This window comes from Salmo salar, chromosome 17, assembly GCF_965601325.2.
Source record: "Salmo salar chromosome 17, fSalSal1, whole genome shotgun sequence".
NCBI classification, from domain to species: domain Eukaryota; kingdom Metazoa; phylum Chordata; class Actinopteri; order Salmoniformes; family Salmonidae; genus Salmo; species Salmo salar.
Genome location: NC_138307.1, coordinates 17,368,118 through 17,381,678, shown reverse-complemented (window position 1 = coordinate 17,381,678; position 13,561 = coordinate 17,368,118). Strand labels below are relative to the sequence as shown.

The window sequence follows — 13,561 nt, the reverse complement described above, 5'->3', positions numbered from 1 at the left end:
GGGTAGGATGGCCATATGGAGGATGGCCATATGGAGGGGTAGGATGGCCATATGTAGGATGGCCATATGGAGGGGTAGGATGGCCATATGGGGGATGGCCATATGGAGGGGTAGGATGGCCATATGGAGGATGGCCATATGGAGGGGTAGGATGGCCATATGGAGGGGTAGGATGGCCATATGGAGGATGGCCATATGGAGGGGTAGGATGGCCATATGGAGGATGGCCATATGGAGGGGTAGGATGGCCATATGGAGGATGGCCATATGGAGGGGTAGGATGGCCATATGGGGGATGGCCATATGGAGGGGTAGGATGGCCATATGGAGGATGGCCATATGGAGGATGGCCATATGGAGGGGTAGGATGGCCATATGGAGGATGGCCATATGGAGGGGTAGGATGGCCATATGTAGGATGGCCATATGGAGGGGTAGGATGGCCATATGGGGGATGGCCATATGGAGGGGTAGGATGGCCATATGGAGGATGGCCATATGGAGGGGTAGGATGGCCATATGGAGGATGGCCATATGGAGGGGTAGGATGGCCATATGGAGGATGGCCATATGGAGGGGTAGGATGGCCATATGGAGGATGGCCATATGGAATGGCTTGAAAGGCTGGTAGGTAAGGTTTTGGTCTGGAGGGAATACAAAGAGGACGTAGATACAACACATTCACATACAAGACAAAGTGTCAGAACTAAGGAGACATACAAAGTATAACATGTTAACCAAACAAAGGACATGACCAATATTTATGGAAGTCAGGATATACACTATATTCAGACAAAGGAGGTATTCTAAGGAAAGTATAGCATTATATAAACGCTCTGATTGGCAGTAAACGTACAGGCTAGAAAGTTAGCGTTAGAACGCCCAGAACGGGGCGCCCGGCTCACACCCGGGAGGCAGCCCGTTTCTAAATGGAATGCAGTCAATGCTAACCCAGTTCACTTGGGGCATGCCCGGGGGATTAATCAAATCCCCTCAGTGTCTCTCTGTCTGGGCTTGTCCAGCTTCTTGAGCTAGCTCACTGGTGATAAACAGACATGGGAACACATGTAGCACTCTACTGGACGCAACCCGTTTAGTTACAGAAGGCTCAGCGAGTAAGGAAATTACTTTAAGATGATATTATATTATATTTGATTTCCCTCTTTTTATATTTGATTCTGTTTGATCAGATTCTATTCTATTTGACTATTCCAGATAGGTGTGAAATCAGTGAGTTGACCTCCCTATGGTGTTGCGGTGTGTGTTTGTATATAGGCGTGTGTTGAATGGGAGAGTTATTGTAAGGTGGAAGGCTTATAGCCGACACTCATTTATCATTCCCCACCCGGTTACATGACTCAGAGCACTTACTCACTGTTACTGGAGGTCTGTTGTGTTTGTTAGGTCGCCTGTTTATTACACTCAACACAGTCCTTTGTACTGTTTGCGATTGTAATGCTATTGTGTCTGCCAGACTGTCTCTGCATTCTACAACACTAACCAGGTTTGGTGAGACAAAGACATGTTGGCTGGAGCAGGAAACGACTGCTGACAACCAGCCAGTCAGGCCCCCAGCCAGGCAATGAGGCTACATTTGTTGCCCCTGTGTCTTCTCCTGTCCTGTCCTGCCCTGATTTGTCCTGTCATGATCTGACCTGACCTGTGTGCTGACCTGGCATTGACCTTTGACGTCTTTGACCTCTGTGCAGTGTGCTGGAGAGGAGAACTGGGTGGACACCAGGACGGTGTACATCGGAAACAAGGAGCCCCCACCGGGAGCGGAGGCCTACATTCCCCAGAGGTACCCCGACAACCGCATCATCTCCTCCAAGGTGAGAACCACAACCATGCTACAACCACATTACAACCACGTTATAACCATGTTACAACCATGTTATAACCATTTGCTGTTGCTTCCCTTTCCACAGTACACCTTCTGGAATTTTGTTCCGAAGAATTTGTTTGAGCAGTTTAGAAGAATTGCCAATTTCTACTTCCTCATCATATTTCTTGTCCAGGTCAGATTCAATTTAAGGCTTTGTTGGCAAGAAATATAAATCTGGCAAACGCAGAAGTTTCAGATGACAATAGATCATTCTCTCTTTCTCTCTCGCCCTCTTCAGTTGATAATTGACACTCCCACCAGTCCCATCACCAGTGGACTACCTCTCTTCTTTGTCATCACTGTCACGGCCATCAAACAGGGCTATGAGGACTGGCTCAGGCACAAAGCAGACAATGCTATTAACCAGTGTCCTGTGCACGAGGTGCAGCATGGGAAGGTGATCAGGAAACAGAGTCGTAAGCTGAGGGTACGTATCATCCTACAACTGAAACTGACCAGGGATCAAACCTGGGTTCTTTGGATCAGGGGTTGGCAAACTTTCTTGCTTCATGACCCACAAATTAATGTATATTTTGAGTCGCAACCCACCATAAGGGTTGAGCAGAGAAAAAAACATAAACAGACCAAAGAATAAGTACAAAATATCATTTTGGCAGCGGAGAGAACATTTTTAAATTTTAAAGCTAATTTCCTGCAATTCTACACATTTTGTCATGGAACTGAGAGAAGATTGTGCAGTTTTTAAGCACATTTCCTGCATATCTTAACATGGCTAATGTTGTGTTCTTATGCTCAAAACATTGTAACACAATCTATGGGGGCCTCATTGTCTAGTTTTATTTTGTTGAAGATTCTAGACTATTACAAAAAATATATATTGGTCCATTATTTTACATTTACATTTTAGTCATTTAGCAGACACTCTTATCCAGAGCGACTTACAGTAGTGAATGCATACATTTCATTTCATGCATTTAAAAAAAAATATGTTTTGTTGTACTGGCCCCCCGTGGGAATCGAATCCATAACCCTGGCATTGCACACACCATGCTCTACCAACTGAGCCACAGGGAAGACATTATCTTTTCTACACACTTTCTATTTGGTTTTAGTTGTTTACATTTCCAATTTTCTAAGTAAAATATTTTGTAATGCACATCAAATGTCATCCTGCAACCAACCTGGACCCCCAGTGACCCACAAGTGGGTCCGACCCACAGTTTGGAAACCACTGCTTTAGACAACTCAAGACTGTGTTATCCTATTGAGCTAAAGACATCTCTCTCACGCTCTACCTTCCAACCCACCCATTCACCCTTCCTTCATACCTTCCTTCCTTCCCTCCCTCTCTCCCAGGTGGGTGATGTGGTGCTGATCAAGGAAGATGAGACGTTCCCCTGTGACCTCATCCTTCTCTCCACCAGTAGGGAGGACGGGACCTGTTTTGTCACTACAGCCAGTCTGGACGGGGAGTCCAGTCACAAGGTAACACTACACTCTGACTGAGAGAGTGGAGGAGGGAGATGGGAGAGGAGGCTCAGGCTGAGATAAAGAAAGAATGGGATAGAGTTGAGGGAGAACAGAAGAGTGAAAGAGAGAGCATTGGAGACAGGGGACAGAGGGGAAAGAGTGAGTGAGAGAGAGGGGTGAGTGTGTATGTGAGGGATATAGAGAGATGGCGCGAAATGGAGAGAGAGAGAGAGTTTGTACTGTATTCTCTTTCATTAGAGGAGTAGTGTGAGATGCATCTTGGCTCACTGTGTTCCTGATCTCGCTGTGACTCTCTCCATCCCTCTATCCCTCCACAAAGACCTACTATGCTGTGCAGGACACTAAGGCCTTCAACACAGAGGAGGATTTCGATACTCTACAGGCTTCTATTGAATGTGAACAACCACAACCAGACCTCTACAAGTGAGTGACAACACTGCACACAACACTGCATCCAGACAATCAGTACTGGTTGTATAGAGAAAAACAACGCAAAACACACCAACTCACACCTGCATTCCCTCTCTCCTTGGACAGATTCGTGGGCCGAATCAATATTTATTCAGACAGAAACGAGCCCATCGCGAGGTAAATCCATACCTAGGAAATTGACTCCAAATTCAGGAAGTCATTGCTCATGTGTTTGCACAAAAAAAAGAAAATAAAAAAAGTTTATTCTAACAGAGATGTGTATTCTGTGTTTGCTTCAGGCCTTTGGGATCTGAGAACCTACTTCTCAGAGGGGCGACACTGAAAAACACACAGCACATATATGGTAAGACACAATACTGGTTGACCTTGTAATGACATCACTAATAGAATCTAAAGACACCACACTGGGCGACCTTGTAATGACATCACTAATAGAATGTAAAGACACCACACTGGATGACCTTGTAATGACATCACTAATAGAATGTAAAGACACCACACTGGATGACCTTGTAATGACATCACTAATAGAATCTAAAGACACCACTCTGGGTGACCTTGTAATGACATCACAAATAGAATGTAAAGACACCACACTGGGTGACCTTGTAATGACATCACTAATAGAATGTAAAGACACCACACTGGATGACCTTGTAATGACATCACTAATAGAATGTAAAGACACCACACTGGATGACCTTGTAATGACATCAGTTATAGAATCTAAAATAGATTCCTAGTTTTCATTCATATAATGGGTTTGGAATGTTTAGAGGTTCCACTCCAAATCATTAAGTTCCTGTGTTCACACTGTGGGTTGTATAATGAGACCAGCTGCTGAGGCCTGTACAGACCTGTATGAGTGAGAATATTACAAACTGTCAAGCAGGAATGAGACGACATGACTGCAAGCCAAGTCTTATTATGAAATCAAATGAGTGTGATGGGAGTTGATTTCACAGATAATTGTAGGACACCATGCTATTATTTTGTACTGACAGAGATTTGACTTGTCAGATCTGACTGATATTATTGTCATCAGGGCTGCATCTCAATATTCCAAAGTCGTTCTCTTTCCTAGTCTCTTTCCTTTATCTTCACAGATGTGAAATGTCTTCTCAAGTTGACCCTCTGGTTTGTGTCTCCTAGCTGTTGCCATCTACACTGGTATGGAGACCAAGATGGCGCTCAACTACCAGTCCAAGTCCCAGAAACGCTCTGCAGTGGAGAAGTAAGGCCCACCAACATGGTTGTGTTTTCCACTTTATGATGCATGTTTACCATGTTTCCAGACAGGTTCACTTAATGTTGATTGCCATCTACAGTGAGGGAAAAAAGTATTTGATCCCCTGCTGATTTTGTACGTTTGCCCACTGACAAAGAAATGATCAGTCTATAATTTTAATGGTAGGTTTATTTGAACAGCGTGAGACAGAATAACAACAAAAAAATCCAGAAAAACACATGTCAAAAATGTTATAAATTGATTTGCATTTTAATGAGGGAAATAAGTATTTGACCCCCTCTCAATCAGAAAGATTTCTGGCTCCCAGGTGTCTTTTATGCAGGTAACGAGCTGAGATTAGGAGCACACTCTTAAAGGGAGTGCTCCTAATCTCAGTTTGTTACCTGTATAAAAGACACCTGTCCACAGAAGCCATCAATCAATCAGATTCCAAACTCTCCACCATGGCCAAGACCAAAGAGCTCTCCAAGGATGTCAGGGACAAGATTGTAGACCTACACAAGGCTGGAATGGGCTACAAAACCATCGCCAAGCAGTTTGGGGCGAAGGTGACAACACAAAAGAACTGTCAATCTCCCTCGGCCTGGGGCTCCATGCAAGATCTCACCTCGTGGAGTTGCAATGATCATGAGAACGGTGAGGAATCTGCCCAGAACTACACGGGTGGATCTTGTCAATGATCTCAAGGCAGCTGGGACCATAGTCACAAAGAAAACAATTGGTAACGCACTACGCCGTGAAGGACTGAAATCCTGCAGCGCCCGCAAGGTCCCCCTGCTCAAGAAAGCACATATAAATGCCCGTCTGAAGTTTGCCAATGAACATCTGAATGATTCAGAGGACAACTGGGTGAAAGTGTTGTGGTCAGATGAGACCAAAATTGAGCTCTTTGGCATCAACTCAACTCGCCGTGTTTGGAGGAGGAGGAATGCTGCCTATGACCCCAAGAATACCATCCCCACCGTCAAACATGGAGGTGGAAACATTATGCTTTGGGGGTGTTTTTCTGCTAAGGGGACAGGACAACTTCACCGCATCAAAGGGCCGATGGACGGGGCCATGTACCATCAAATCTTGGGTGAGAACCTCCTTCCCTCAGCCAGGGCATTGAAAATGGGTCGTGGATGGGTATTCCAGCATGACAATGACCCAAAACACACGGCCATGGCAACAAAGGAGTGGCTCAAGAAGAAGCACATTAAGGTCCTGGAGTGGCCTAGCCAGTCTCCAGACCTTAATCCCATAGAAAATCTGTGGAGGGAGCTGAAGGTTCGAGTTGCCAAACGTCAGCCTCGAAACCTTAAAGACTTGGAGAAGATCTGCAAAGAGGAGTGGGACAAAATCCCTCCTGAGATGTGTGCAAACCTGGTGGCCAACTACAAGAAACGTCTGACCTCTGTGATTGCCAACAAGGGTTTTGCCACCAAGTACTAAGTCATGTTTTGCAGAGGGGTCAAATACTTATTTCCCTCATTAAAATGCAAATCATTTTATAACATCTTTGACATGCGTTTTTCCAGATTATTTTGTTGTTATTCTGTGTTTCACTGTTCAAATAAACATACCATTAAAATTATAGACTGATCATTTCTTTGTCAGTGGGCAAACGTACAAAATCAGCAGGGGATCAAATACTTTTTTCCCTCACTGTAGTTGCATCATATCCGTTTCCCCATAAAGACCCATTCAGACCGTCCACCCTTCCTGAAGGCGTTCTTATGTCATTTCCTCTGCATCTGTCTCCCCTCCTCTCTGTCTCCCCCTCCTCTCTGTCTCCCCCTCCTCTCTGTCTCCCCCTCCTCTCTGTCTCCCCCTCCTCTCTGTCTCCCCCTCCTCTCTGTCTCCCCCTCCTCTCTGTCTCCCCTCCTCTCTGTCACCCCTCCTCTCTGTCTCCCCCCTCCTCTCTGTCACCCCTCCTCTCTGTCACCCCCTCCTCTCTGTCTCCCCCTCCTCTCTGTCTCCCCCTCCTCTCTGTCTCCCCCTCCTCTCTGTCACCCCTCCTCTCTGTCACCCCTCCTCTCTGTCTCCCCTCCTCTCTGTCTCCCCCTCCTCTCTGTCTCCCCCTCCTCTCTGTCTCCCCCTCCTCTCTGTCTCCCCTCCTCTCTGTCACCCCTCCTCTCTGTCTCCCCCTCCTCTCTGTCTCCCCCTCCTCTCTGTCTCCCCTCCTCTCTGTCACCCCTCCTCTCTGTCTACCCCTCCTCTCTGTCTCCCCCTCCTCTCTGTCTCCCCCTCCTCTCTGTCTCCCCCTCCTCTCTGTCTCCCCTCCTCTCTGTCACCCCTCCTCTCTGTCTCCCCCCTCCTCTCTGTCACCCCCTCCTCTCTGTCTCCCCCTCCTCTCTGTCTCCCCCTCCTCTCTGTCTCCCCCTCCAGGTCAATGAATGCGTATCTGATAGTGTACCTGTGCATCCTGATCAGCAAGGCTCTGATCAACACAGTGCTGAAGTATATGTGGCAGGCAGACCCGGACAAAGACGAGCCCTTCTACAACCAGAAGACTGACACAGAGAGGCAACGCCATATAGTAGGTTATAAAACTACAATCATTTTTATGCAATAGCTGATGTTTTTTTCACCTCTCACTTTCCCTTTCTCTCTCTCCCTGTCACCTCTGACTGTCTCTCCTCCCCCTCTCCCTCCTCATACCTCCCTCCTCTCTCTCTCTCCCTGTCACCTCTGACTGTCCCTCCTCATACCTCCCTCCCTCCTCTCTCTCTCCCTGTCACCTCTGACTGTCCCTCCTCATACCTCCCTCCCTCCTCTCTCTCTCTCCCTGTCACCTCTGACTGTCCCTCCTCATACCTCCCTCCTCTCTCTCTCCCTGTCACCTCTGACTGTCCCTCCTCATACCTCCCTCCCTCCCTCTCTCTCTCCCTGTCACCTCTGACTGTCCCCCCTCATACCTCCCTCCCTCCCTCTCTCTCTCCCTGTCACCTCTGACTGTCCCTCCTCATACCTCCCTCCTCTCTCTCTCCCTGTCACCTCTGACTGTCCCTCCTCATACCTCCCTCCCTCCCTCTCTCTCTCCCTGTCACCTCTGACTGTCCCCCCTCATACCTCCCTCCCTCCGTCCCTCCTCTCTCTCTCTCCAGTTGATCCGGGCGTTCACAGACTTCCTGGCCTTCATGGTGTTGTTTAATTACATCATCCCCGTGTCCATGTACGTTACCGTGGAGATGCAGAAGTTCCTGGGGTCCTACTTCATCATGTGGGATGATGAGATGTTTGACGAGGAGCTGGGAGAGAGGGCTCAGGTTAACACATCTGACCTCAATGAAGAACTGGGACAGGTAGGCTATACACACAGTACACACACACACACCACACACACTCACCACTCTTACCTGAATGTTTGTGTTTTCAGGTGGAGTACGTGTTTACAGACAAGACAGGCACCCTGACAGAGAACAACATGGAGTTTATAGAGTGCTGTGTGGACGGCTATGTTTACGTCCCTGATGCCATCTGTAATGGACAGGTCATGCCAGGGGCAACCAGCATGGACATGATCGACTCCTCACCTGGACCAGGGGGCAAGGTGAGACAGAGAGCCTCACTGTCACTTGATGTACTGTACGACTATGTACAGGACAAGTTACCCCACCCTAACCACTGATACAGGGTCAGATATTGTTTCATTCCCCAATGAAGACCAGCTGGATACTAACACCTTTTCCTGGATGTCTTGGGTTAACCCTAACCCTATGAAGACCAGCTGGATACTAACAGCTTTTACCTGGATGTCCTGGGTGAACCCTAACCCTATGAAGACCAGCTGGATACTAACAGCTTGTACCTGGATGTCCTGGGTGAACCCTAACCTTATGAAGACCAGCTGGATACTAACAGCTTTTACCTGGATGTCTTGGGTGAACCCTAACCCTATGAAGACCAGCTGGATACTAACAGCTTGTACCTGGATGTCCTTGGTGAACCCTAACCCTATGAAGACCAGCTGGATACTAACAGCTTTTACCTGGATGTCTTGGGTGAACCCTAACCCTATGAAGACCAGCTGGATACTAACAGCTTTTACCTGGATGTCCTGGGTGAACCCTAACCCTATGAAGACCAGCTGGATACTAACAGCTTTTACCTGGATGTCCTGGGTGAACCGTAACCCTATGAAGACCAGCTGGATACTAACAGCTTTTACCTGGATGTCCTGGGTGAGCCCTGACCCTATGAAGACCAGCTGGATACTAACAGCTTTTACCTGGATGTCCTGGGTGAACCCTGACCCTATGAAGACCAGCTGGATACTAACAGCTTTTACCTGGATGTCCTGGGTGAGCCCTGACCCTATGAAGACCAGCTGGATACTAACAGCTTTTACCTGGATGTCCTGGGTGAACCCTAACCCTATGAAGACCAGCTGGATAATAACAGCTTGTACCTGGATGTCCTTGGTGAACCCTAACCCTATGAAGACCAGCTGGATAATAACAGCTTTTACCTGGATGTCCTGGGTGAACCCTAACCCTATGAAGACCAGCTGGATACTAACAGCTTTTACCTGGATGTCCTGGGTGAACCCTAACCCTATGAAGACCAGCTGGATACTAACAGCTTTTACCTGGATGTCCTGGGTGAACCCTAACCCTATGAAGACCAGCTGGATAATAACAGCTTTTACCTGGATGTCCTGGGTGAACCCTAACCCTATGAAGACCAGCTGGATACTAACAGCTTTTACCTGGATGTCCTGGGTGAACCCTAACCCTATGAAGACCAGCTGGATAATAACAGCTTTTACCTGGATGTCCTGGGTGAACCCTGACCCTATGAAGACCAGCTGGATACTAACAGCTTTTACCTGGATGTCCTGGGTGAACCCTGACCCTATGAAGACCAGCTGGATAATAACAGCTTTTACCTGGATGTCCTGGGTGAGCCCTGACCCTATGAAGACCAGCTGGATACTAACAGCTTTTACCTGGATGTCCTGGGTGAACCCTAACCCTATGAAGACCAGCTGGATACTAACAGCTTTTACCTGGATGTCCTGGGTGAGCCCTGACCCTATGAAGACCAGCTGGATACTAACAGCTTTTACCTGGATGTCCTGGGTGAACCCTAACCCTATGAAGACCAGCTGGATAATAACAGCTTTTACCTGGATGTCCTGGGTGAACCCTAACCTTATGAAGACCAGCTGGATACTAACAGCTTTTACCTGGATGTCCTGGGTGAGCCCTGACCCTATGAAGACCAGCTGGATACTAACAGCTTTTACCTGGATGTCCTGGGTGAACCCTAACCCTATGAAGACCAGCTGGATAATAACAGCTTTTACCTGGATGTCCTTGGTGAGCCCTGACCCTATGAAGACCAGCTGGATACTAACAGCTTTTACCTGGATGTCCTGGGTGAATTGTAACCCTATGAAGACCAGCTGGATACTAACAGCTTGTACCTGGATGTCCTGGGTGAACCCTAACCCTATGAAGACCAGCTGGATACTAACAGCTTTTACCTGGATGTCCTGGGTGAACCCTAACCCTATGAAGACCAGCTGGATACTAACAGCTTTTACCTGGATGTCCTGGGTGAACCCTGACCCTATGAAGACCAGCTGGATACTAACAGCTTTTACCTGGATGTCCTGGGTGAACCCTAACCCTATGAAGACCAGCTGGATACTAACAGCTTTTATCTGGATGTCCTGGGTGAACCGTAACCCTATGAAGACCAGCTGGATACTAACAGCTTTTACCTGGATGTCCTGGGTGAACCCTAACCCTATGAAGACCAGCTGGATACTAACAGCTTTTACCTGGATGTCCTGGGTGAACCCTGACCCTATGAAGACCAGCTGGATACTAACAGCTTTTACCTGGATGTCCTGGGTGAACCCTGACCCTATGAAGACCAGCTGGATACTAACAGCTTTTACCTGGATGTCCTGGGTGAACCCTGACCCTATGAAGACCAGCTGGATACTAACAGCTTGTACCTGGATGTCCTGGGTGAACCCTAAACTCAGAGTGACACTGATACCTTCTCTAAGGATGACACATTCATCCACCCAGGGATCCAGTGTCTCTCTCACACACACACACACACACACACACACACACACACACACACACACACACACACACACACACACACACACACACACACACACACACACACACACACTGCTGTGTGCCAGGACTAGAGAGGGCCGCTTCACTCTGGTGACCAGCCTGTGCCATTCCTTTGTCTCCTGTGTATGTCTGTGTGTACGAGGACTAAGAAGCATGACCTTTAGTAAACATGGATTGTGTTTTACTATGGATCCAAATGATGTATTCAAACGTGTATGTTTCCTGTATATTTGTGTTGATGTGTGTGTTTGTTGTGTTGTGTTGTGTTGTGTGTGTGTGTGACGTGTTCTCTGTGCTTGGCTTGTCAGGAGTCTGAGGAGTTGTTCTTCCGGGCGTTGTGTCTGTGCCACACGGTACAGGTGAAGGAGGAGGAGACAGTGGATGGCATCAAGATGGGTATCCACCAGAACAAGGCCACCTCCTTCTACATATCATCCTCTCCTGACGAGGTGGCCCTGGTGGAGGGCATGAAGAGGTGACTGGCTTGACACTCACACACTCACCCTATCACTCTCACTCAATCACCCAATCACTTACTCACTCACTCACTCTCACTCAATCACCCAATCACCCACTCACCCACTCACCCACTCACCCACTCACTCACTCACTCACTCACTCACTCACTCACTCACTCACTCACTCACTCACTCACTCACTCACTCACTCACTCACTCACTCACTCATGCACACACACAAAGGCAGAAAGTCTTTCCTACTCCCAGGGATTTGAAATGAACTAGATAGATAGACAATATACAGTGTATTCAGAAAGTATTCAGACCCCTTCCCCTTTTCCACATTTTGTTATGTTACAGCCTTATTCTAAAGTTGATTAAATAATAGTTTTTCCTCTTCAATCTACACACAATACCCCATAATGACGAAGCGAAAACAGGTTTTTTATTATAAATAAAAAACAAAAATACCTTATTTACATAAATGTAATCCACTTTAGAATAAGGCTGTATGTAACGTAACAAAATATGGAAAAAGTCAAGGGGTCTGAATACTTTCCCGAATGCACTGTATAGCCATACATTTAACTGCAGTTTAACCTGCTCCCCTGTTCTGACAGTAATGGTACATTCCTCTTTCCCCCAGGCTTGGCTTCACCTATCTGCGGCTGAAGGACAGTCACATGGAGATTCTTAATAGGGAGGATGAGGTCGAGAGGTCAGTGTGTGTCCATTACTCCAGCCAAGGCCTGTGGGCATCAGTTTATCTTTGTGTGTGCGTGTGCGTGTGCGTGTGTGCGTGTGTGTGTGTGGTCAGTAACCCAACCTCTTTCTCCCTTTCTCTCTCTTGCATCCAGGTTTGAGCTGCTGGAGGTATTGACCTTTGACTCTGTGAGAAGGAGAATGAGTGTTATCGTCAGGTCCACCACAGGTACTATACTATAGTACAATTACTACCATTAAAATACTAGAACACATAAACTAGATGTTACTGTACTCTAGTACAATTACTACCATTATGATACTAGAACACAGAAACTAGAGGTACTGTACTATAGTACAATTACTACCATTATAATACTAGAACACATAAACTAGATGTTACTGTACTCTAGTACAATTACTACCATTATGATACTAGAACACAGAAACTAGAGGTACTGTACTATAGTACAATTACTACCATTATAATACTAGAACACAGAAACTAGATGTTACTGTACTCTAGTACAATTACTACCATTATGATACTAGAACACAGAAACTAGAGGTACTGTACTATAGTACAATTACTACCATTATAATACTAGAACACAGAAACTAGATGTTACTGTACTCTAGTACAATTACTACCATTATAATACTAGAACACAGAAACTAGATGTTACTGTACTCTAGTACAATTACTACCATTATAATACTAGAACACAGAAACTAGATGTTACTGTACTCTAGTACAATTACTACCATTATAATACTAGAACACAGAAACTAGAGGTACTGTACTATAGTACAATTACTACCATTATAATACTAGAACACAGAAACTAGATGTTACTGTACTATAGTACAATTACTACCATTATAATACTAGAACACAGAAACTAGAGGTACTGTACTATAGTACAATTACTGCCATTATAATACTAGAACACAGAAACTAGAGGTACTGTACTATAGTACAATTACTACCATTATAATACTAGAACACAGAAACTAGATGTTACTGTACTATAGTACAATTACTACCATTATAATACTAGAACACAGAAACTAGATGTTACTGTACTATAGTACAATTACTACCATTATAATACTAGAACACAGAAACTAGATGTTACTGTACTATAGTACAATTACTACCATTATAATACTAGAACACAGAAACTAGATGTTACTGTACTCTAGTACAATTACTACCATTATAATACTAGAACACAGAAACTAGAGGTACTGTACTATAGTACAATTACTACCATTATGATACTAGAACACA

The 13,561-nt window shown here is 46.0% G+C and overlaps 1 protein-coding gene across 5 annotated transcripts in view; it reads left to right on the top strand.

The window, feature by feature from the left end:
* The window catches only part of LOC106575518 (phospholipid-transporting ATPase IH), a 72,998-nt gene that overhangs the window by 37,559 nt on the left and 21,878 nt on the right, over window positions 1-13,561 (top strand). For all 5 annotated transcript variants that reach the window (XM_045699008.2, XM_045699009.2, XM_045699011.2 and 2 more), the window contains exons 2-15: window positions 1,710-1,832; window positions 1,929-2,018; window positions 2,124-2,312; window positions 3,203-3,331; window positions 3,657-3,760; window positions 3,875-3,925; window positions 4,048-4,112; window positions 4,922-5,003; window positions 7,389-7,539; window positions 8,108-8,305; window positions 8,380-8,553; window positions 11,416-11,582; window positions 12,212-12,283; window positions 12,423-12,496. In XM_045699008.2, coding sequence (XP_045554964.2) covers window positions 1,710-1,832; window positions 1,929-2,018; window positions 2,124-2,312; window positions 3,203-3,331; window positions 3,657-3,760; window positions 3,875-3,925; window positions 4,048-4,112; window positions 4,922-5,003; window positions 7,389-7,539; window positions 8,108-8,305; window positions 8,380-8,553; window positions 11,416-11,582; window positions 12,212-12,283; window positions 12,423-12,496 — 1,669 coding nt within the window. The remainder of the gene's footprint in view (window positions 1-1,709; window positions 1,833-1,928; window positions 2,019-2,123; window positions 2,313-3,202; window positions 3,332-3,656; window positions 3,761-3,874; window positions 3,926-4,047; window positions 4,113-4,921; window positions 5,004-7,388; window positions 7,540-8,107; window positions 8,306-8,379; window positions 8,554-11,415; window positions 11,583-12,211; window positions 12,284-12,422; window positions 12,497-13,561) is intronic.